At 39.0% G+C, this 25,614-nt stretch overlaps 1 protein-coding gene across 2 annotated transcripts in view; it reads left to right on the top strand.

The window, feature by feature from the left end:
• Positions 1–25,350, top strand: part of LOC128226697 (probable E3 ubiquitin-protein ligase HERC1) — a 62,918-nt gene extending 37,568 nt beyond the window's left edge. Inside the window, exons 49-84 of one of the 2 annotated variants that reach the window (XM_052936677.1) lie at positions 811–852; positions 886–992; positions 1,244–1,346; positions 1,537–1,749; positions 2,021–2,200; positions 3,105–3,285; positions 3,476–3,710; positions 5,199–5,385; positions 6,080–6,206; positions 6,622–6,777; positions 7,515–7,717; positions 8,017–8,220; positions 8,706–8,830; positions 9,032–9,234; positions 9,427–9,523; positions 9,710–9,856; positions 10,283–10,381; positions 11,094–11,264; positions 11,687–11,810; positions 13,052–13,209; positions 13,466–13,657; positions 14,441–14,579; positions 15,211–15,392; positions 16,773–16,928; positions 17,799–18,024; positions 18,291–18,538; positions 18,904–19,134; positions 19,403–19,572; positions 19,767–19,932; positions 20,458–20,534; positions 20,789–20,960; positions 21,251–21,331; positions 21,597–21,749; positions 22,020–22,153; positions 22,643–22,814; positions 23,233–25,350. In XM_052936677.1, the coding sequence (XP_052792637.1) occupies positions 811–852; positions 886–992; positions 1,244–1,346; positions 1,537–1,749; positions 2,021–2,200; positions 3,105–3,285; positions 3,476–3,710; positions 5,199–5,385; positions 6,080–6,206; positions 6,622–6,777; positions 7,515–7,717; positions 8,017–8,220; positions 8,706–8,830; positions 9,032–9,234; positions 9,427–9,523; positions 9,710–9,856; positions 10,283–10,381; positions 11,094–11,264; positions 11,687–11,810; positions 13,052–13,209; positions 13,466–13,657; positions 14,441–14,579; positions 15,211–15,392; positions 16,773–16,928; positions 17,799–18,024; positions 18,291–18,538; positions 18,904–19,134; positions 19,403–19,572; positions 19,767–19,932; positions 20,458–20,534; positions 20,789–20,960; positions 21,251–21,331; positions 21,597–21,749; positions 22,020–22,153; positions 22,643–22,814; positions 23,233–23,445 (5,774 nt within the window). In that variant the 3' untranslated portion in view covers positions 23,446–25,350. Of the gene's footprint in view, positions 1–810; positions 993–1,243; positions 1,347–1,536; positions 1,750–2,020; positions 2,201–3,104; positions 3,286–3,475; positions 3,711–5,198; positions 5,386–6,079; positions 6,207–6,621; positions 6,778–7,514; positions 7,718–8,016; positions 8,221–8,705; positions 8,831–9,031; positions 9,235–9,426; positions 9,524–9,709; positions 9,857–10,282; positions 10,382–11,093; positions 11,265–11,686; positions 11,811–13,051; positions 13,210–13,465; positions 13,658–14,440; positions 14,580–15,210; positions 15,393–16,772; positions 16,929–17,798; positions 18,025–18,290; positions 18,539–18,903; positions 19,135–19,402; positions 19,573–19,766; positions 19,933–20,457; positions 20,535–20,788; positions 20,961–21,250; positions 21,332–21,596; positions 21,750–22,019; positions 22,154–22,642; positions 22,815–23,232 lie in introns of both variants that reach the window. The other variant, XM_052936676.1, reaches the window with a different exon arrangement.
• The last annotated feature ends 264 nt before the right edge of the window (positions 25,351–25,614 follow it).

The raw sequence follows: 25,614 nt of genomic DNA, 5'->3' as shown, positions 1-25,614 counted from the left end.
AGGCATGTGAATACGAACAGATCACTTGAGTGTCACTCCCCTTATTTCACTCAAGTGATCACTTGGGTGTCCCTTACGGGAATGTGGTTGTTCTGAATTCGGCCCTATGTGTTCATAGTTATGGTGTCTATGTGTAGATAGCTACAGTGACTATGTGCAGATAGCTATGGTGTCTATGTGTAGAAAGCTACGGTCTCTATGTGTAGATAGCTACGGTGTCTATGTGTAGATAGCTACCATGTCTATGTGAAGATAGCTACCGTGTCTATGTGTAGATAGCTACAGTCTCTATGTGTAGATAGCTACGGTGTCTGTGTAGATAGCTACCATGTCTATGTGAAGATAACTACTGTGTCTATGTGTAGATAGCTACGGTGTCTATGTGTAGATAGCTATGGTGTCTATGTGTAGATAGCTATGGTGTCTATGTGTAGTTCGCTATGGTGTCTATGTGTAGATATCTATGGTGTCTATGTGTAGATAGCTATGGTGTCTATGTGTAGTTCGCTATTGTGTCTATGTGTAGATAGCTATGGTGTCTATGTGTAGATAGCTATGGTGTCTATGTGTAGTTTGCTATTGTGTCTATGTGTAGATAGCTACTGTGTCTATGTGTAGATAGCTATGGTGTCTATGTGTAGATAGCTACGGTGTCTATGTGTAGTTCGCTATTTTGTCTATGTGTAGATAGCTATGGTGTGTAGATAGCTTTGGTGTCAATGTGTAGCTATGGCTGGTCTCTTTATTACCAGTTTTGCAATCTCCAAGTTGAAAAACACAGTACGTCTGGACTGTATTTCTTTCTTCCAGAGAACCCTGAAAGGCGGGTAGAGAGACCGGAGCGTTCCCGGCAGGTGGACAGTGATGGTCGGTCCCTGGAGGAGCTATATGACGAGGTTCGGGACCTCCAGGAGGAGCTGTATGGAGATATGGCCATGGATGACATCTTCTCCTTTGACAACAGGGAGACACTCGATCTCTTCACTGCACTTGTAAGTGGGGAAAGTATGGTTTAGTGAAAAATAAATGGAGAAATAGAAGTCGTATTTGTGCAGATTTCATTTTATTAATTGGCATATACTCTTTGAGTATTAAAGGACTTGATTTGTCAGTTTGTCACATCTCAAGTGTGAATAAATGTATTCTTTTCATTAGAATGCCTGGTCAGGCTTGTGAATAGACAACAACATTTAAAACCTAGTCACTCGACAGACTTCCAATGGTCACACTGCATCAATTACAGAGGCGAGACTTGGAGGAGGACCTGACTGTTGTGTGTGAGCTGTGTAGGGAGAGGACCATCAACTTCAACAGGCACATGAAGACAGCACACCCTGGGTGTGGAGGTAGTTCACATTATTGACAATTAAAAACTCTTTTTGGGGAAAAACCTTTTACATACTTTGAACAATTAAAATTTGTTATTTTATCAACTTCATAAATAACCTCAGAAATGATTAAACAATTATCTTTATAAAGTGAAAAACAAGGATGTGTATTCTTAAGAGGTTTACTCAAAGTGTCGATCTTTTTCAGGAAGTTGTGACAACCATGGTTACCGGAGTACAGGCAGCTACTGTAGTGGCTGGTTTGGTGGCCAGTGTGGGAGCGGCCATCCATTCTACCTGCTATGTCAAGCCTGCAGGCAGCGGTACCTTGCCCAGGGGCCCAATAGTGAGGGGACAACAGGAAACCAGGAAAGCAGGTTCAATGAGTTCCAGGAGGGAGTAGAGGCTGTCTCATCACCAGGTATGGGGATAATTTGTTTCAAGAAAACTGCTATTATATTATACATTTGTCAAATTTAATACAAGATAAACTTAAATTTATACAACACTACATTACCCTTTTCATAAAGAATATATTTGTAATGTTCTAAGGTTAAACTCAAGTATAACACTTTGAAGTTTAATTTCACTTTAGGTTAATGTTCATTACTTTTTGCAGATTATGTAATGTAATTGAATGTTCATTGTATGAAATGTTTGATGATGTTGAATACATGGTGTTTTACCTGTAGACATGGTGTACAATGTTGAGGGTGAAGGCTGGCTGCCGAGTCTGGACAACACAGACAAGCTACAGCAGCTACTTGGGCTATCTGACAAGGACTCCGTGCCTGACCCTGTCACCTTCGCAAGTAATGATCCCCTTGGGGCATCCAGTGTGGCAAAAACTGGAGATGATAATGGGTCAACAGGTATACAGGAAGACTTTCTGCCATATGTGCCATCTTCACTACAACAGTTGTATGATATTAGTAGTTATGGCTTCAACCAGGACTGCTAAAATCCAACATTTTGCCAGTTTTGACCATTTTTAACCACGCCAGATCGATTTCATTAATAGATAATGGCAAAAAATTTAGTCAGAATTTTTTACTTTTTGTATAATTTTTGTCCATAATGATTAAGTCAGTAGAAAATGTAGTAAACAAACCCTGTTTGTTGTTCACACATTCCCAAATACCCCCAATAAATGTGTCAAGATAACCAATGCACCAACTCGACCATGCTGCTAATCCGCTATGATGATCAATCTTATATTTGGCGGAAGCTTGTAATTGGTCCAAACATGTGGTAGATCACAGGAGACGCAATTAAACAGATCATATTCTTGAACTGTTAAACTTAAAACAAACAGCTGTTGCCACTGATCACTACATGAGACTATGCTGTATGTATAGATAGCAGCGTTTTGTTTGTGGATTACCAAACTTTTGTTTTAAAAAGGGTTTTAAAGATCACCTTAATATCATAAAAAAACTGCCAACAATTCTTGTTTTTATTGCTAACGATATGATGCAAATCTTTTGGATATTGTTTGCATTGAAATGAAAGTATTATAATTAGATAAAACACATATTTATACATTATTTGAATAGAACAACTAATTTTTTCTATGGCATTGTGTTTATGAAGCGTAACAGAGATCAATATTTGCTATATGCATTTATTTTGGGAACATCAAGTAAACTTCTGTTTACATAAGGGGATTGTTTATGTTTTAAGAGAGTCATTTACAATCCCATTATTGGAAAAAGACTTTGTTTATTATTTTCTATTTTGTATTGCGAAATATTTCTACAACTCCTATTCCTACAGGTGCTGATGGCCCGCGGTGGAGTCGCGGTGAGGATCGGGCCACAAGGAGCCTTGCTGAGCAGGTGTGTGGGCTCAGTTCTGGAGCAGATAGACTGCTTGCCCTGCAGAGAACCACCCGGGCGGCTCAGGTTGCACTTGCCCGCGCTGTTATACTTCAAGCTCTTGCTGTTCTCTCTGGAAGGTGTGGCTCATTGGCTGTTTTCTTGTACTTAATAATCAAAAGAAATACTAATTTGATTTATAGAAGTACCTTCATAACAGGTGCACAAAAATGTATTTAAATGAGTCAATAATAACAATAAACACATTTAAATTGTGTTTTCTGTTTTGAAGTAAATTAAGTGAAGAATATTACTCCTTTCTTTTCGTAGTGGTACAACCTGCAGCCTGCCAGCTGCCCTGGAGAAGATGGGACTGTCAGACATCATGCTGATAGTGCGACTGATGTGCCTGTGTGCCGCAGGAAAGGTAACTTTGTCTGACATTGGCCCAGAGGACAGTCAGGGGAGTCAACCCAGCAGTCTTGATCACCTTACTGCAGCGATCGGTTCCCTGGTGGCAGAAAATAACAGGGCCCAGAACCAGCTCCTTCACCTCTGTGTCAAGGTAAGGAAATCTTAGTATTATAAATAGTTACAAGTTTCAAGCTCAAAGTATTCCTTCAAACATTGATATAACTCTTCATTTCTAATCTATCCCATGTTTATATTTGGTCTAAGCAGTCTTCAAAACCTTTTTTACTGATTTTGCCCTGTCTTGCCAGCAGCTTTCAAAATGTACCTGCCAAAAACATTTTTAACTTGCCCGACAGCTTCACATAAAAGGTAGGGATGAGGTGTTCAAGTCATCATGCGATATGATTTGTATCGATACAAATTCATGCCAATATTACATTTTCTGATGCGCTACAGATACTTCAATTCAAATACAAAGCACAAAAGAGAACTTTTATAATTTGATTTTCATTTCATTAACCATTTCTCAAACATATTATATAACATGAGATATTTGTGACAGGAAGACATCTTGAATATATATATTTTTTTTATTTTATGTTTTTGTTTGGTTTGTTATAAAAATAATTAATATATTTGGAATTCTGATTTTTTATGACGATTATATGACACTGTTACAAATGCTGTTGTTACCATCCCATTGATATTGATAACACTCCTGAAGTCCTATCATGTTTTCTACTCCTTCAGTCATCACTGTTAACATTTTTGTTGCCATTATATTCTCCCCTGCCACTGTTGTTACCACCACTGATGCAGTATTACAGCTATCATCATTAACAGACGTCATGTCATCATTGTTTCTGTCTGTGTCATCACATTTATTTAAACACCCTCGGTTGGCACCATTTTTTCACCTTTGCCAGTGTTGTTGAGTCTCCCGTCATGGTTGTTTATACTCCTGTTGCAATTGTTACCACTCTCACTATTACCGTTACCACTCCTATCTACTTTTACTTACTACCTGTCCCTTCTCTGTTTGTTATTCCCCTGTTTTAAGTGCCATGGCAGTATAAACACCTTATGTTTCTGTCTGTGGCGTAGCCGATGACATTATTACAATTTCTTTGTTGTCACTGGTACTAAATTGTCATAGTCAGTCACAATGTATGTTTTAGAATTTCGTTTTCATATTTTGTTTTGTTTTATCATCAATATTAGCTCAGTGCTATTGTATATGGTATATGCTATATTTGTCTCTTTGAATATTAACATTCAATTAATTGTACATCAACAGTTCACATAGGAAATCCATAATATTTTGGCACTTGTGACTTGCATGAAATTGGCATGTGGCTAATAAGTGGCGATGTATTTTAATGCATTTTCGATTTCCGATTTTGATTACTTTCAACCTTTTTTTTAACTTTCCACCAAGATTTTTACTTGTCCCTTGCTAAAGGCAAGGGTGTTATTTTGAAGACTGTATAAATTGATGTCTATATTTGCTAAACTGGGACTCGGGTCAAAACACCTTTTTTCAAAATGGATATTGATATTTCAATTGATATTTTATCTTTTCCCTATGGTCGTCTTGTTAAGAACGTCCAGCTGAATTAAAAATACCATATCCTTTTAGGAGTTGTTATCAGCTGCCTTGGGAGGAGCACAGAATTCTGACCAAAGTGTCCGCAACAAGAAGCCCTCAAAGTCAACGGGTGATGCCCGCAAGTCCACCCTCTCTGTCACCAAGTCACTTGTAGCCCTGCTTGCCAAGTGTGGGGTCACTGGTACACAGGCGGCCACTGCCAGACAAAAAGCTGGAAGTAAGATTGATACTTGTGGTATTACTTGTCTAAGAAAACCATATTGGGTAAGAGCGAAGAGTTGACGACCTGTTTACTTTGATCAACTTATGGGAAATGTATTATTTATTGATTGGAATTGGAAAATAGGAATCATTTTGGAACGATATAATTTACTGACCCAATATTGGGACACCACATGACTGGTTTTCCACCAATGGCGTTGCTTCATTCATGTTTGAGGCGTGCTTTAGAGAGATGTAGCAAGGCACCTTACTCCAGCTTAATCATTTGTCTAGTTGTGGGTTTGAAAAAGTTAACTTTATTTTAGCCATTTTTCAAAAACTGTTCAAGATAATTACATGAAACTTTGAACACATGTTACCTGTGACAATTGCATATAGATAACAAAACCTACATATATAAGTATTGAGTTATACCCCCTGTTAGACTGAAGAAAAACAACAGGCTAGCATTGGGTTTTCACTCTATAGCACTCTTTTTAGTTTTGTGGGAGATTGATTAAAATTATACCAATGTCTGTGTTTGTTCTCACTTACATTTCAACCTTTGATATTGAGTTTAGTTAAACTGAAATCGCAATAACTAAGTTAATATGTCACCATTTAGGGATGTTTTATGCCAACCAAAGATATTATGATGAATGTATTGAAAGGTGTTTATCATGACTGGTAATGCCAATGTTTGCCTCCAGGTACAAGTGGAGAGCAGGATGATCAACCAGTGAGTATGGTCCAGCTGATTGAAGCCCTGGCTGCATGCACCCTCTCCAAACACATCGACCAGCAGTATCGGCGCTGGGCCGGGGCTCAACTAGTCAGGTACAGTGTAGGGGGAATGATTTTGACTAAGTATGGAATAGCTGATAAATGCCCTGTAAGCATCCACCCTCTCCAAAAGTAAATACTATCAGTCCTGAAGTTGGGTCACAGCTGAATAACCGTAGCCAAATGGGTTTTAGGGAGTATTGTTGAATGAATATAAAGGGTTGCTGCAATCTTAACAGGGTGAAGAAATAAAAATAATTCATGATGTCTATCAATTACAACTTTAGTTATTTGTGCACCAAAGCAAAAACAATTATGTATCAGTATTTTTATCACAATGTTATGATTGTCTTATGAATTTTTGTCATGTAAACACAATGGACATGCGTTTTTTAAGGGTATCAATAAAATGATGATGTGTTTGGTTTATGTCAGTTGACAGAATGTAAAACAATTCATGATTTTGCAGGTCAATAGCCACAGAGCTGGGCCACTCTGGCCTCAGTGGCCCCCAGATAGACCTGGGGTCAGACCTGCCCCCCTGTACAGTGAATAAGCTGAGAGGCCATCAGAACAGACTCTCTGACTGCTGCTGGAGCAAGAGCAAGTCACTTCTGGCTACCAGGTAAATGGAGAAGTTTATTATGCTTTTATGTGTTCTATAAAGCTTAGTAAGCTTACAATCCGATTGATGATAAGAAATGTGATTATTCAAACAAAGGTAAGAGGTATATTATAATATTGATTGAAACAAAATGACTTACCTATAATAGTTTGCGCCTGGTCCATATCTTTCTCATTCATGGGCAGATTTTAAAATTATTTGGTAGAACTGACACCATAACATGAGAACGTGTTGCGACCAAGACTGGTGACTCTACCTTCAATGCCAAGGTCACATTAACCTCCTGAACTTAGTTGGTGTTCATCGGTCCGTCCCATTTTTGTCTAGTCCATCCTTGTACTTGTCCTGACCATATCTTTCTCATGATTCATGATCATTTTAAAATTATTTGGCGAAGGGACCACATTAGCAGGAGGATGTGTCAAGCACAAGACCTTTTTCGCTACCTTCAACGTCAATCACAGCAACCTCATGAATTTAGTATTGTTTACTGATCCAGCCCATATTTTCTTTTCTGTGGTCAGATTTTAAAATTATTTGGCATTCCAATACTTAAGTTTGCGGGGATATTAATCGCATTCTGTGATAGCTATAGTTTTCTTTCACATAGTGTAGAAATATGTTAGAGAAATTCCTCATGCAATACAGTGCTTTGTATACTATCCTAAGATGTATAAATATTTCTTTGAAGTAGTGAAATTTCAGTTTTAATAAGAATGATTGTATCACAATCGCAGTGGGTGTGATGGTGTGGTGCGGGTATGGAGTGTCCTGAACAAGACAGGCCAGGGTCTCCAGCAGACATGCATCTTTAACTGTGGTGAGGGCGTGGCAGGGGAAAGTACAGACGGCCAGGTCTTGGATAACCTTGCCTGGAACAGCTCTGGAAAGCTCCTTGCTTGCTCCATGGACAACATGGTCAACATCTGGGCCACAGGAGGTACACTACCATGTAGTTTATAAAGTTATGAAGACCAGATGCAGCATGATATCATAGTGTACAAGCAATTAGCTTCTTCCCACCCTCTTGTTGGCGTAAGCCTGATTTACAACCATATAAAATACAGGTTTTGATTCTTGTAAAAAGATACTGAAAATAAAAACGAATGATGTGGTAAAAAAATTAGGAAAAATGGATCATGGCAAAATTATTGATGATCAGAATCATTAGAGTGCCATATTGGGCAACATAAAGGAAAGCTCACTTATGAGTGTAATCTCTGTATTCCACCATGTCAGGAGGTCGAGGTCACCTGGACATCCAACCCCACTGTGTGACAGCCCTGACCTGGGCCCAGTGTAAGCCAGTGTTTGGGGGTCAGATGTGGCTCAACACTGACAGACTCGTTGTGGGCAGGCTGGACGGGTCACTGGCATATATAGACATACTGGACGATGCGGGATGTGACCGACATGAGCTGGAACACTGCTACAGGCAGGATGGTCAGTACGGGAACAAACATATACAGATTTATTTTCACATGTTTAGTAAAGTCATGTCAATTCCACTTTTTAATATTTGATCAATGCCACCTGCACAATATGTTACATACATAAAACAACACAAAACTTGTATCAACACAAGAATATTAAAAACATGATTATGAAACTGGGAATAACTGCCAGATTGATCCTTGCGGAAAATTTATTTTTTTACATCATTTGTTTTAAGGTAATTGTAAATTTGTCAAATATTGTACAATTCAAGTGAACTATTTCCAAACAAGGCTAGGTGAGTTTCTCCAATGCATGTATAATAAATTGATAAGTTCATAAAAGATATGGAAAGCAAATTGAGATAGTTTGTTATGAAGATATGACATATTTAAGTTCCAACATGTATTTCATATTTCAGTGTCAGTATCTCTGAGATAGTTTGTTATAAAGATATAACATATTTAAGTTCCAACATGTATTTCATATTTCAGTGTCAGTATCTCGGATAGCTTGGTATGATGAGGGTCGGAGGTTTGTGGTGGGCTATAGTGATGGCATGGTGTATCAGTGTAGCCCAGAACCATTTGAGGAGCCATTCAAAACTCAGGCACATGAGGTAGGCATACCATGATATTTCTGTGTGTTTCCAATCCATTGATTTAATTGATAGTGGCTTGAGTCATGTGTTTTGTTATTTAGATAACATAGCACTCTGTATACACATAAACTTGTTGCAAGTATGCAGTGTGTTTCCCAGTTAAATAAATGTATAATATTATGCACAAGCTTCAATAAACAAATTACTTCCCATTTTCAGACATCACTGACATGTATAGAGTGGGACCCTACAGGTCACATGGTGATGACATGTGCAGCAGGCGACTCCCACTTGAAGGTCTGGATTCCAGGGCTTGACGGGCTAACCCTCTTACACGACTTCTCCCACAGCGCGGCCGTCACCCTCATACACTGGTGCCCACTGCTGGGAACTGGAGAAAACAAGAACTTGCTCCTGGCCAGGTATGTGTGATATACACAATGGTTAGTTTCTGGTAAGCAATTGCTTACTCAACGTAAATGAAATCTGTAATGATTTAGAAAGTTTTAAATCTTCTTTAACAAATGTTTGCAAAATAGGAATCATTTTGAAAGTCATTCTTCAATCTTGAAAAGCCTATTCTTAATATACTGTGAGCTTCATGTTTATTTTAGTGGCTGTGACAACGGAAGTGTGTATGTGCAGACTGTTCCTCAGCTGTCTGTCAACGAGCTTCAACTCTCACCAGTGCATTCACAACATAACCTTCCAGTAAGTAAAGTACTTATGGACCTTTAAACTTCACACTGAAATGGCTGTTGTTACTTTTATTTGCTTTATTACAGTAGCTGTCAAATTTCTTTTTCATCAGAATCATACGGCATTCTATTATTCTTAGACTCGAGAAGGTAAAATAATTATGTCATTGATAACACATGTATAATTATCCCCATTTAGGCAGAGACACAGGTGGCATCCAGCCCGCGGACCTTATTTACCCTCAGTGGTCATGTGACAGCCATCTCCTCCATGGCCTTTTGTCCCAACAGTCTTCTTCTGGCCACTGGCTGCAGCAAGGGCTGGCTCAAGATATGGTCACTTCAGGTAAGTCCTTGTATTTATGATGTATGTAAGTATGTGGATACCAGCTGTGTAAGATCTATTATTTCTTCTGCAAAGAGTTTGGGTCTAAGGACCTAGAATAAAAAGCCAACACTACAGTCAGTTTTCTGAAACACTACCCCTACAGCAAGGAAGGAACTTGGTACAGCTTGCACTACAGCATGTTCATATAGAGTATTCCTTTATTAGCCGTACTGTAAATAACTGTTCATAGGACACTCCTTTTCCTCTCAGAATTTCCATAAAAAATGCCTGTGTCTAAACTATAGTATTAGGCTTCTGATATTTTTTTTACAGAAGCCTAATATTTTAGATAACACTCATAGTATTAGTGTTAATTCTGGTAGTAATTATAAATAGTACGATAAAAGTTAAGTTATCTATAACAATGCTTCATATTTCCTACAGGATGGCAGCCTACTTCAGGTGTACATAGGGGCAGGATCTCTCCGTAGCATGTGCTGGTTTGCTGACTACGGCCTGGCTGCCTGCTTTAACAGGTCTAAGGTGGGACATTTGGCATTCAAGTCTCACAGAAGGCACTCATTTCTGGCTTGCTTCTGTTAAAGAAGGGCATTAAATCATTGTTTTATTGCAATTTATCATTTATTAGATGTCAGATGCAAATGATTCAAAATCTTTCCTTGAAGTAAAGTCTTTGCTAGTATTTAAAGGGACTATACACCAGATTTGCTCCAAAAAACGTTTTTGTCTGTAATGAATCTCAGGACAATTATTTAATAGAATGTTCTACTCTTTGATATCATAATTGTAAAAAAAAATACCAAAATGAAAAAAAATCGTAGACCGGGATCGAACCGGTGTCGCCATAATTGCAGTCCAGCATTGTATCCACTGTGCTATGAAGGCTAACGCTAAACTGTTGGAATATTTAAGCTATATACCTAACTTGGTAATATCACATGATAACATCGACTAGCCAATCACATATAAGGAATGAATTCTACTAGGTAGACATACCTAGTAATCTTTTTTAATGGAAAAAACTGTGAAAAATAAATTGTAAACTATGTGGTACTTCATTTAGTAAGTTTCAATGCATTGTACACATCGATACCAAGTTTTTGTCAGTTTACTACAAGTTTCTTTTTTTTTGCTATTTCATCATACGGAGTGCAGCCCCTTAAAACAAATAGAAATAAGTCTAAATCAAATAAAGTTTTGTGAAGTTTCAAAGTTTTTACCTCATCATTCCCAGGATGTGGTGTTGGTGAGCTACCCAGAGGACATCCGCATGAGGCAGCAAGTGTCTGCCACCGCCCGAACCCACCTCCAGACAGGCGGTATTAACCTGATACATGCTCCCTGTCTCAAAACACTCCTCAACAACATACCTCAGCTGCTCCAGCAACAATACACATATGAGAAGGTAGGTGTTTGGTTTCAGCTATATATTAGTTTCAGCAGCTGTACATTGATTTTAGTCAGACAACTGCAGTTGTCCCATTATTGTAAATACATATTAAAGTAACTGTTGTAATTACAAATCAAAGTTGATAAAATCATTGTTGTTACCTAATGTGCAATAACAGTTTACTCATTTCAGTTATTTTAGTGAGATTTTTTTTTAATAAGCAATAATTTGTACTAGGTTCTTAGCAACCCTTGGTGTGTGTTCCCTCACTGTGGGGCTATGGCTGGATGGGGTTTAATATTTTACCTGTTTCTTCATTCCTTACAGCCTTTAGTCATGGGGGGAGATCAGTTGCTACACAGCCATTACCTACAAGCCATGTGTTCTCTCACGGTGTGGCTACAGCTGAATTTAACATGTTATTTTTTTCCTTACAGCCTTTAGTGATGGGAGGAGATCAGTTGCTACACAGCAGTTACCTACAAGCCATGTGTTCCCTCACTGTGGGGCTACAGTTAGACAAGGTCCTCTGCTACAACCCATCACCCCCACACCATACAGGTACAAATGGACTGCTTGTCTGCATAATGTACACAGTATATTGTTCTGTACCTTTTGAGGTTTGAGAACAAAATGCCTGTGACTTTTTTGTTATTGTCATAGACAAAATCGCTTCTTCCAACCCCAGGCATGTGCAGAAATTCTTAAAAAATCATCAATTTGAATTAATGATTGAAAATTTTGAGCTCTGGAACAAGCATTTTCTTAAAATTGCAAAAGAATCTAAATAAATATGACTTATTGTATGGGTTAACTTGTAAAATCAGTAATTCATGTGTTTATATTAGGGATGGCAACGTGTAGCAAAATTAATACTTGAGTACTCGGACGATCGTTTGATCGAGTACTCGATTATTCGGAAAAATTGAATATGTGTTCGCGAAGACAAGTTTGTATCGTTAATGGCGTATATTGTGCGTTGGTCGTATTATTGGTCGTTTTCACCTTTAAAGTAAACTTTAATTACGTATTTTAACAAAAAATGATATAAAAAGAAAACAAATGTTGTTTCATGCTTTTAATTTGTTTAATTCGTTTCATTTTATACAAGTATGCACTGCAGAAATGAACAACAATCAGAATTACAATGAACAAAAATTAATAGCATACATAAAAAAGTGAACGAAATTCAATACGAAGTTCAGTTTTTTAGTTGTTTACTTTACAAATGATATTTTTAAATGATAGTTTTTCGTACTCTGTAATTGTTGTTTACCTCATTGATATTCATAATTCTTGATTTAAAATATCAACCAATAAATTGTGATAATCATTGCAAAAATAGTTAAAATACGCCCATTAAGAAATCAATTCTCGTAACGGGTGATACTCTTTCGCTCGTTAGCGTCCTTTGTTTGGTGAAAGGTCTCTAATTGGTATACAATAGAATTGTGTAGGTGAAAGTACCTCTATCAAAACTTCGCTAATTGACATCAGTGTGAATTTGAAATTGGGGTCCTTTGTTGACAGTTTGCAACTATCACAACAACTGTCAACTAATCGATTGAGGTCAATTGTATACACAGCGGGGATTAGAGGGACCGTAAATTGTCCTATTGGCAACTAACCAGATCTGATATTTTGTCTGTAAATCGTGTATTTGGTGATTTTTAAAGATTTTTAAAAAACAAATCCGAGTACTCGAGTAGTGATTTGGTACTCGAGTACTCGGACGTTCGATCGAGTACTCAAGTACTCGGGTACTCGTTGCCATCCCTAGTTTATATGTGTTCCTCCCCTAGATGTTGGCCAAGGTGTGATTCAAGAGTGGCATTGGCTTCACTCCTACTCTCTGGCCCTGAAGGCCTCCCAGAGTATTGTGGCCAGACAGCCCTTCCCTCAGGCCTTCACACACCTTGACATCTCCACATACAGTGAAAACATAACACCAGATGTCTGGGTTAGTACTGTCAGTTCACATTCATTGCTAGGAGTTTTTATTTAATCTCATTATCTGTAGATTAGTTTCGCTCAGAAATCAAAAAGTCAAACCAATAACAATTCACAATTTGATTTCATCACTCTAATTCAAATTTAGTGGGTAAATATATCATTGGAACTTGTTAAGTTTGCATTAGTGTGACATTTTATGACGTTTTGTGGTACTCAAGTAGATGCCAAGTCAATGACTTCTTGCTCTTTATTTGTTCACACAGGACAACTCCAAATGGAACCTGTCTGCAGATGCTGACATCATGGCTTGGGCTTCCCAAAAGCCAGAGGACTGGCAGATAGGTGGAAAGTGTGAGGCCTACATGTGGGGGTATGAGAGGCACGGACAACTGTGTGAGGGTGGCAGAGTGGTCCTCACACCCATCAATGTACCTGCATATACTGTTGCACAACAGGTGAGTGTTGAATGGGGAAGTGTAAGGTTTACATGAGAGATATGAGAGGTATGGACAGCTGTGTAGGGGTGGCAGAGTGGTCCTCACACCCATCAATGTACCTGCATATACTGTAGCACAACAGGTGAGTGTTGAATGGGGAAGTGTAAGGTTTACATGAGGGATATGAGAGGTATGGACAGCTGTGTAGGGGTGGCAGAGTGGTCCTCACACCCATCAATGTACCTGCATATACTGTAGCACAACAGGTGAGTGTTGAATGGGGAAGTGTAAGGTTTACATGAGAGATATGAGAGGCATGGACAGCTTTGTTGGGGTGGCAGAGTGGTCCTCACACCCATCAATGTACCTGCATATACTGTAGCACAACAGGTGAGTGTTGAATGGGGAAGTGTAAGGTTTACATGAGGGATATGAGAGGCACAGACAGCTGTGTAGGGGTGGCAGAGTGGTCCTCACACCCATCAATGTACCTGCATATACTGTAGCACAACAGGTGAGTGTTGAATGGGGAAGTGTAAGGTTTACATGAGGGATATGAGAGGCATGGACAGCTTTGTTGGGTGGCAGAGTAACTCTCATGCCTGCCAATGGACCTGTATACACTGTTGCACAACACAGAGGAGTGTTAACATACAAACTCAGGGTGGGGCTAAATGTAATGAAAATGATTTTGTATACAGTGTTGTACCATAAATTGGCTTGTGATATGTGACACTTTTTATCCATCCTCCTTTGAAAAAAAACTTACTGTTCATGAACAATGTATGTGTTTTATTGTAGATAATCTGTGGGCAGAACTGCACGTTTGTGATCCAGGCCAATGGCACAGTGCTGGCCTGTGGGGAGGGGAGCTATGGGAGGCTGGGACAGGGCAACTCAGATGACCTTAAATCACTTACCATCATTTCAGCATTGCAAGGTCAGCTTCCTGACTTATATTTATCAGCTTATAAGTACTAATTCATGATGATATACATAGTAGTATCAGATCATGCTAACTAAGTATACCTCCGACAAGTTTTATTGGGTGTATTGAAGTCCCCTTGTGGTGGGTTAGGTCAGTCTGTTACTTTTTTTTACTGGAGCATTTCCCGAAAACCACTGGTTGGAATTTAATTAAACTTTATATGATGGTAGAGCACAATGAGAGGAAGTTCAGTGCATAAGAACCATAACTCTATTTCAGCTTCTTACATAGTAATTGCCCTTTGTTACTTTTTCTTGTCAGCAGCATAACTTCTTAACTTCATAAATTACTCAATGGATTTAATTAAACAACACACATTGGGTAAGCATGTGTACAATCACCTCTGAGTTATGGCCTCTTTTCAAAGAAACAGTTTGCCATTCAAGTATCCGGGCAGCATTCAGGGGTATTTGTCACTCCTGTGACATCTCTAGTTAGATTTTTAGTGGCATAGCAAAATGCAACACTCCTAACAATCTACACAAGTATAATCTGAATTTCTTTAAATTTCAAGCAGAAGATTTTGTGCTTTTGATATCCTGTGTTGAATTAAAGTGTATATGGTGACTGATGAATTCTACAGGTTATGTAGTGACGCAGCTGTCCACATCGGTGGGATCTGATGGACACAGTATGGCATTGACTGAGAGCGGAGAGGTGTTTAGCTGGGGTGATGGGGACTATGGGAAACTAGGGCATGGAAACAGTGACAGACAGAGGCGCCCCCTACAGATAGAGGCGCTAAGGGGGGAAGAGGTTATACAGGTGGGTATTCCAGGGTTTAGCTGTGGTGATGGGGACTATAGGAAACTAGACCATGGAAACAATGACAGACAGAGGCTGGCCCTACATGTGCAATTAGAGGCGCTATGGGGGGAAGAGGTTATACAGGTGGGTATTCCAGGGTTTAGCTGTGGTGATGGGGACTCTGGGAAACTAGACCATGGAAACAATGACAGACAGAGGCGGGCTCTACATGTGCTATTAGAGGCGCTACGGGGGGAACAGGTTATACAGGTGGGTATTCCAGGGTTTAGCTGTGGTGATGGGGACTATAGGAAACTAGACCATGGAAACAATGACAGACAGAGGCGGGCTCTACATGTGCTATTAGAGGTGCTAAGGGGGGAAGAGGTTATACAGGTGGGTATTCCAGGGTTTAGCTGTGGTGATGGGGACTCTGGGAAACTAGACCATGGAAACAATGACAGACAGAGGCGGGCTCTACATGTGCTATTAGAGGCGCTACGGGGGGAACAGGTGGTACAGGTGGGTATTCCAGGGTTTAGCTGTGGTGATGGGGACTCTGGGAAACTAGACCATGGAAACAATGACAGACAGAGGCAGTCTCTACATGTGCAATTAGAGGCGCTATGGGGGGAAGAGGTTATACAGGTGGGTATTCCAGGGTTTAGCTGTGGTGATGGGGACTCTGGGAAACTAGACCATGGAAACAATGACAGACAGAGGCGGGCTCTACATTTGCTATTAGAGGTGCTAAGGGGGAAAGAGGTTATACAGGTGGATATTCCAGGGTTTAGCTGTGGTGATGGGGACTCTGGGAAACTAGACCATGGAAACAATGACAGACAGAGGCGGGCTCTACATGTGCTATTAGAGGCGCTACGGGGGGAAGAGGTTATACAGGTGGGTATTCCAGGGTTTAGCTGTGGTGATGGGGACTCTGGGAAACTAGACCATGGAAACAATGACAGACAGAGGCGGGCTCTACATGTGCAATTAGAGGCGCTACGGGGGGTACAGGTGGGTATTCCAGGGTTTAGCTGTGGTGATGGGGACTATCGGAAACTAGAGCATGGAAACAATGACAGACAGAGGCGGGCTCTACATGTGCAAGAGAGACGCTAAGGGGGGAAAAGGTTATGGATATGCCAGGGTTTACCTAGGAGTATATGGGAAACTGGAACATCGAAACGGTGACAGACATCTATGCCCTCTACAGATATTTCAGTATTTATTTGATCATTTGCGTCAATGTAATATTAACTTATTTAATTCAATAAAGATGAGGAAACAATAAGTTTATTGTTCATATTATTAATGCTCATCCTCCTATTGACAATGCCTTTTTTTCCTGGCATTAACTGGCATGTGTTCTCAACTCATTCTAACTCTGTTTTCCAGGTTGCTTGTGGATTCAAGCACAGTGCAGTGGTAACTGCCAGCGGGAAGCTGTTCATGTTTGGTAATGGTGATTATGGCAGACTGGGCCTGGGCTCCACCAGTAATGTCAAACTGCCCACCAGGGTACCAGGCCTTGATGCATTCCAGATTGGTCAGGTATGCTTTGCATGAGGATATTTGTGTATTAGAATAGAATTTTCATTCAACCTTTAGTGTGTATTTTCTGACCTAGTAAAGGCTGAAATACAGCCCTATTCCCAATGCTTAAACATAAGAATATGAAAATAAAATTCTTAATTTTGAGTTTTAAAATTAATATATTTTATTTTAGTTAATATAAAAATGGACCCTCAACCATTTGTGTTTATGAGTAAAATGCCCAATTATTCCCAAATTTAAAAAAAGAGAAGCATTTTTTCACTGAGATATTTATTTTACAAATAAGCGAGCCTTGGGGATAATGTATAATGTAATGTGACCCTATATAATCATGTGAAAAGGAATTGCTCGCTGATTAATAATATGTAAGATAGTTGACAGAAAGATAACTGCCTTGCACTGGAAGCTTAACACTGTATTTGGCATTTTAGAATTAGTGTCTTTGTTCATTTTTATATTTAAATTTTAGGTATTGTCTTCAAACCTCATACACATATCTTCTTTGTTTATTTTTTATCCGCATTGTAACTCCAGAAGTCTTTGAGGTAAGGACTTCAAACCTCATACACAGGCAGATCTTATTGAGGAGGAGTTCAGTACACAAGAAACATGACTTTTTTAGTATTTTAACAATAGTTGCCCTTTGCTCAGTTTAATACTTATTTTTTGTCTGGAGCATAGTTTTTATGACTTTCCATGCTTTAATATCAAACACTAAAATTCTTAGGTCACAAGGCGTCCAATAATTGTTCATCAGATACAAAATACTTGGATACTTTCATTGAACAAATGAATTATTCTGTTAGTGGGAATTGTAGAGTATAATGCGAGGCAAAATGGGAAAACCATCTTGATTTTCTGCTGCAGGTAGCATGTGGTCTAAACCACACCCTGTGTGTGTCGGCTGATGGCTCCACTGTGTGGTCGTTTGGTGATGGTGACTATGGGAAGCTTGGCGTGGGAAACACCAACCGGGTTCTCACACCCACTAAGGTTGAGGCCCTGCATGGGATACCTGTGAAAAAGGTTGGCTGTGGGGCCCAGTTCTCTGTTGCCCTGTCCAGGGATGGAACTGTCTACACATGTGGGCAAGGTGAGTTAGCTACCATTAGTTTATGAACAATCGTAATGACTGTAATATTTACCTAAAACTTACAAATTAATTGAAGAACATTTCCATAGAATTTCCATGCTTTCATAACAAATTAGTTTCATTCTATATAACTCTGTTCAGATTCGGTCGATCAATACTTAGCTTAAAAAGATTGACATTCATTAAGATAGTTTAAGTGTTTGTCTGTTGTTATAACTTGAATGATTAAAAATACATCAGTTATTTAATGTATTTATTATTTTTAGACCGGCTACTAGGCCAGCCTGACCACCGGTCTCGTAATCACATGAAGCCCCAGCAGGTTCCCAGCATCTCCAGCTACTTTCTGGAGGATGTGGTGGTCGGAGTGGACCACACCCTTGCACTCACCAGCTCCGGCAACATCTGGGCATGGGGGAACAATGCGGATGGTCAATTGGGGCTCGGGCACACAAATTCCCCAGTCAGGGAGCCCCAGATTGTCCCAGGCATGGATGGCAAGGAGATCAGGCAGGTCGGTTACACAGTTTTCATCTTTTAAATTTGTTTTTAGACATGAACGATTGAGATGTAGGGAGACTCTTAGTTATAAAATTTAAATATGTTTTATTGTGTTACTGTCAAGATTTAACTTAAATTTGATAATGTTTATAGATCGACAAGGAATTAGTTATTTCATAACTCAATTGTGACGAAAGCTAATAGCTTATAAAATCACTCTTGAGAATGCTTTCTGGGTAAAAACCTGTCCATTGTGAGAGGTCATGAGAAAGTACCCCTGGTGGGGCTTAAACACATAACATCTTGAGTGAGATGCAAACAATAATTCCACCAGACCAGAATATATTGTCTTTTAGATTTACTTTTTCTCTCACCCAGATCTCGGCTGGTAAGAGCCACTCAGCAGCCTGGACCTGCCCCCCTCCACCACGTCGACTCCCGGGTGTCCCTGCCCCTCTACTCCTGGGTACCCCTGAGTCGGTCCCTGTTCAGTACTCTAGCCTTGCCAGGTACCCTGTAGCCGACATAAGGGGCAGACTGAGGCTCCTACATCACTACTCTGATCTCATCTACTCGTCATGGAGACTCCTGCCTCTCAATATTCCAAAGGTAAACAGAGGATGTTTAAGACACAATGATTGTTTGTGATGTTTTTCATTCAAGTGACAACAGTTAAGATTGTAGATATAATTCCTTCTTCCTAGCATGTTGTAGAATTGTTCAAAGCTATGTACAGTGGTTGAAATAAGCACAAGCCTGCATGTCCTTTAGGGTAAAACGTTAGCCAGGCTTGCTCAAAATTTGAATGCTGAAATTAACGTAAGCCAAGTACAAATGTGGATTTTTTTATACTTTACCTTTTCCCTTACTTCTCCAGGCTGAGCTTTGTGTGTTTGACCAGGGTGTGTCAGGTATAGTGAGTGGTAAACTACGTCACCTCCTGGCTCCTCGAGTCTACACCCTGCCCCTTGTGCGCTCTCTTGGGAAAACCATGGTGCAGGGCCGCAACTATGGGCCACAGATCACAGTCAAGAGGATTGCTTCTAGGTTTATATTGGACACATTTGACATCTTTTGTTGTAATTTTAGTAACAACCTTGCATTTCTTCATTTTTATTATGTATCTGCCTTTGGTTTGATATTCACTTGGGTACCCATTTAAAATAGGTTAGACTGTAAGGTATATTATGTGCTATAAATGAAAATAAAATAAAAAGTTGTCAGTGTTTTATAATTTTCAGAGGCAAGCGTTGCAAGGCAGTGTTCAGCCAGATATCTGGTCAGGTTGTGAGACTGCGTCCAGAGGAGTTAAGACTGCCAGCCCGGGCCTGGAAAGTAAAACTGCTAGGGGAGGGGGCCGACGATGCTGGGGGCGTGTTTGATGATACCATCACTGAGATGTGCCTGGTGAGTACAGGAATTATACAAAATATATGTTATCTGTTTAATTGTTTTCATTTTAAACTCATGTGAATTTGAACATACTGGTATGGTTATAAATAGGAGGCTCTTTTTTGGAAGATATATGAACATGCACAAGACTTTTCTTGCATACTGGACAAATGTTTCTAGTCAAGTGACCAGTGATGGAAAAATCAATCTTCTTACCCCCATGGAAAATAAGTCATTTGTAGTAACACGCCAACTTGGAATACTATGATATATAATTATTATGCAATTAAATGCCGACATTTCAAAACAGTCCAACCAAATAAATATTTATTTATATAATAAGTGAAATGTACAAAACTACATAATGGGGCCTCAATGGCTAATAGAATTTGGAAATTTAAGCTATGCTATAAATAAATCAATCAATTATTACGTTCATGTGTTCTCGTGTTCTTGTGTCTGATTTTACCAGCTGTAAGGAAACACATGAAAGATTCTTATATACACATGTACATGGATTAATTCTGTTTTACCTTTCAGGAGCTCGAGTCAGGTGTGGTTCCCCTACTGTTGCCCACCCCCAATACCAGCACAGAGACGGGCAACAACAGGGACAGGTAACTATAAAGGGGGCTTCAATTAGAGGATTTAGGAATCCTATGATTACTTTGAAAGAAAAACATTGGAACTATTGCATGTACATCATATTCTGTAATGTATGTTTGTTAACTAATGCACCAGACACTTGTGGTGAAAAATATTTCAAATATAGATGACCATAAGCATATGCTACATACAACCCTTCCAGCATAACTGCAATGACAAAAATTACTTAAGCAAATCTAAATAATAAAGATGTGTAATCTTCCAGGTACGTGTTAAACCCGAGTCTACGATCAGACGAGCACTGTAATATGTTGAAGTTCCTGGGTATCTTGTTTGGGGTGGCCATTCGCACAAAAAAGCCCCTAGACCTTCACCTAGCCCCTTGCGTGTGGAAACTACTTGTTGGCGTCGCTCTACGTGTAGAGGATTTGGAGGAGGTCAGACATAAAGGCTTTATTCGGCTTTTACATTTTTTACCTCAGTTTTCCTTCTTTTCATTCTTTCAACTTAATGTCAAAACATAATACATGTGAAACAGATGAGGTAAGTGTTAAAGAAGGTTTACTTAGAATTCAATGAGCATTTTAGAAGTTTCATTATGAAATGCTATACTTGAATGATATTTAACATACACATTGAACTTGTACCCTGATCAACACACATACTATTACTTGTAAAATGTGTGCATGTATGATGTATATGTATATGATACATGTATTTCTTTCAGATTGACTACATGTATGTACAGAGTTTGAGGGGCATTGCAGAAATCCATAAGAGAGGCATCAATGAAACCAACTTCCATGAGGTATGCTAACTACTGTCACTTGTCAACATTATATCTGAAATGATAAGTGTAAAAGGAGAGAATGTGCGTCTTAGTACAAATTTGCGTTGATGATTTAATTTTGCAGGATTTTCAAAAACAAGACCAAAAAATTGAGCAAAGGTACGGTGTTTTATTTGTATTTGAAATATGTGTGTGTAGAAAGAGGGAAATCATTGTATAAGATTTACTGAAACAAACAAACCCAGTTATGACAGTTATTGTAAGATCTGTTTTCTATCTCCAGTTTATCCCACTGGACTGTTTTGAGGGCCAATCGCTGGATGATCGGATGGTGCCAGTGACCCCTGGGGGACGGAACATACCCCTGAACTTCCACAATAGACAGGAGTATGTGGACAGTGTCATAGCATATAAACTGCATGAGATGGATGCACAGGTAGGTTGAAGAAACAAGGCACATTCTTTTATGGAACTCTCTTTTTTCTGAGCTTAAAGCATCATTAATTTCATTAGTTTGTACTTAGAGGAACAAAATAAGGAAGTTTGTTTTATTTATGAGGTGTCAGCATCAGCAGAAAATGAGTAAAAGCTGTAAAAATAATTATTTTACTATTGCATGTATTGATTATTTAAGAAGCAAAACTAATCTATTAAGTCTAGCCTACCTAACTGTTGTATATATGAACCTATTTCTATCCGACTGCAGGCTACCCTGGTGCGTGAAGGTATGTCTTGGATCATTCCTGTGCCCCTGCTCAGCCTGTTGACTGCCACGGCCCTTGAACACCTGGTCTGTGGGGTGGAACACATCGACATTGACATGCTCCAGAAGGTTGTCAGGTATGACAGATCATATGAAAAATGTCTCTGCTAATAAGAAAAAGGAAAAAAAAGGATATGTGGGATTTAATCTTGTCAAAATACAAACTCAGGGACAGAATTGAAAAAAAGCTGTTCTTGAACATAAATGTACTTGAATTTAAGATGGTAACTGTTGTTGCAAATCAATGCAAAGACAAGAGTGTAACAAAAAACAACAAAAATAAATTTCATCAACGCTTTTTTTTTGGCAACCTGACAATTTTATCTGACTTATTCGGCACATGATTTTGGTAGTTTTATGTCATCCCTGAAAAAGGTGATGGTTTGAAGTGTAAAAATGACATTCATACACAGTTTTCCGTAATGAAAATAGATTCCCACCTACCAACACTATTTTTTTGAAAGTGAATATTATAAGCAAACATAAAGATGCAAGCACATTATTGGCTGTTCAAAGAAAAGTTGTTAATGACCAAAATGTGTGAATGACTGGCTTTAATTCCCCAGGTACCGAGGTATAGACGAGAATAACAAGATGGTTGTGTGGCTGTGGCAGGTGCTTGGCTTGTTCTCTAACGATGAGCGGATACAGTTCCTACGGTTTGTGTCGGGTCGTACACGCCTCCCCGCCAACCCAGCAGACATACCGCAGAGGTTCCAAATCATCAGCTCTGGAAGGGTATGTGTGGGGTATGGGGTATACTAGTGTAAGAAGGCAATTGGTAAATTTTATAGCTCTCAGTCTGCAGTGGACTGATTAAGATATTTGATGTTATGAATGAGTTTTATACAGTGATGAATTAATTAATAATAAGCTTAATATTAGTATAAAATGTACAATCAAAATGAAAAACATTTATATCTTACTACAAACAAAATATACTGTAAATGTAGGATTTCAATCAGGGAGCAAGACTCAATACAATTTTGTTTAACTTTGAAAATGGTATTGAGTCCAGTTTTGTAAGATTCAAACTTTGAACACCCAGAATATTGTTTTACTTATTTCAAGCCTGTTGGGGCCAGGCTGTCTTTTATTTGCAAATTTGCATGTTTGACTGAAGAAATGTTTGTAAATTATAGTACTTGTTTTCCAGGGAGAGGACAGCCTGCCAACATCTCAGACGTGTTTCTTCCAGCTTCGACTACCCAACTACTCGAGTATTGAGGTGTTGGCCGAGAAACTTAGGTATGCCATCAACCACTGCAAGTCTATCGATATGGACGATTACATGCTCAACCGACAGGAGGATAATGAGGGAAACGGCCTCTTTGACAACATTTGGGCGGAAGAGGAAAATGAGGATTGAATGTGTGGTGGTGGCACTCAACAAGTATTGGGATGTTGAGGCACTGAACAATACATGGAGGACAGAAACTCGAACAGCAAAGTTGCTGGCTAAAAATGTGCTATGGTTTCATGGTCCTTTTATAATTGTTTTCTGCAGAAATAAGTGACATACACCATAGTTGCTTCCTTCTAGTCATGGGACGATTGGAAAGTGCTATCATGTATCACTATAACATTATTTTTCACTCAACGCGCTTGTAAATTATAACATATACCTCGAAGGCAGAATTAAGGACAAATAACAAGAAAGTTGACAGTAATAACTTACCAGAACAATTACATAATGTAGTGAATAGTAATATTGAACCATTTAAGTAAAGTTTGATATTAGATGTTATATAGTTTAGTACTGAGGTCTGTGATGCACTTTGTGATTGTCTTTCATGTTTTACTGTAATGCAATTAATTATTTCAGTGTTGTCAGTCAGAAAATGCCATATATGCTGTCAGTCAGAGGATGCAATGTGTATGTGCTCTGTCAGTCAGAGGATGCAATGTGTATGTGCTCTGTCAGTCAGAGGATGCAATGTGTATGTGCTCTGTCAGTCAGAGGATGCCATGTGTATGTGCTCTGTCAGTCAGAGGATGCCATGTGTAAATGCTCTGTCAGTCAGAGGATGCAATGTGTAAATGCTCTGTCAGTCAGAGGATGCAATGTGTATGTGCTCTGTCAGTCAGAGGATGCAATGTGTATGTGCTCTGTCAGTCAGAGGATGCAATGTATATGTGCTCTGTCAGTCAGAGGATGCAATGTGTAAATGCTCTGTCAGTCAGAGGATGCAATGTGTATGTGCTCTGTCAGTCAGAGGATGCAATGTGTAAATGCTCTGTCAGTCAGAGGATGCAATGTGTAAATGCTCTGTCAGTCATAGGATGCAATGTGTAAATGCTCTGTCAGTCAGAGGATGCAATGTGTAAATGCTCTGTCAGTCAGAGGATGCAATGTGTAAATGTTCTGTCAGTCAGAGGATGCAATGTGTAAATGCTCTGTCAGTCAGAGGATGCAATGTGTATGTGCTCTGTCAGTCAGAGGATGCCATGTGTATGTGTTCTGTCTGTCAGAGGATGCAATGTGTATGTGCTCTGTCAGTCAGAGGATGCAATGTGTATGTGCTCTGTCAGTCAGAGGATGCAATGTGTATGTGCTCTGTCAGTCAGAGGATGCAATGTGTATGTGCTCTGCTCAGTTTCGCTTTATGTGCACTAGCTAGACGGCAGTTTTCTAGTAAAGAAAGTGTATATGTCTTGGCATGTTTTCTTGTGAAGTAAAACATGGGTTTGATATTTATTTGAAAAGATTGAGTTGCGAAAAAAATAATTGGTCTGCTATAGTGTTATTTATTGTTTTGTCACACTGGATTGTTGTTGTTTTTATTATTTAAATGTCTGTAGGGAATGTTTAGTAATGTTTATCATCTAATTATTTTTCTGCATTATGTGCTTAGATCTTGATTTTGGCATTTTGTAGTCTAGAGTTTCAATTACATTTGACATCTGGAATTAATATGTCAGTATTATTACTCCCAGCCAATATCAAATGTGTCTAATGTATGGATTGCTGAAGGATGCTTCATTTTGTTCAGATTTATTTAGAATAAGGGATTGAGAAATAAAATAAAATGTCTAAAGGCGTGAGAACACTTTGGTTGCATGTAGCTTTTGAACGAGAGATAAGGAGAATCTGGCTTTTATGAGTTTGTATTTATTACTTCTTGTTTTAACATTATGTTATATCATCGAAATGTTTGATTGGAATGTCAGATTTGTGTTTGAGTAATATTACCGATTTAATTATCGATGTTCTTTGTTGATAACAATGTGTTACCTGTTTTGGAGATAATTTCAAATAAATTTTCCCTGAGGAGCAGCAACTCTCTTATTACTCAGAGTACATTAGTGGGGTTGTTTCCCTTTGTGACACAATAGTGACAGAACGTTATAACATATTTCCTTATATTGGTATGCCTTTATATCTGGCAAGTGTTTATTTTTCATGATGAAAAATACGCCACATGAATGTTACTGCACGGGAAACTGCGTTTCAATTTTGCGGGTCGGGTCGAATTGAGGTCTCAATGTTGAAGATAACCTTTTAAACACGTATAAAATACGTGTGCAAAAATTTGAT

Source organism: Mya arenaria, chromosome 3 (assembly GCF_026914265.1).
Source record: "Mya arenaria isolate MELC-2E11 chromosome 3, ASM2691426v1".
Lineage (NCBI taxonomy): Eukaryota > Metazoa > Mollusca > Bivalvia > Myida > Myidae > Mya > Mya arenaria.
This window is presented reverse-complemented; position numbering and strand designations above follow the sequence as displayed.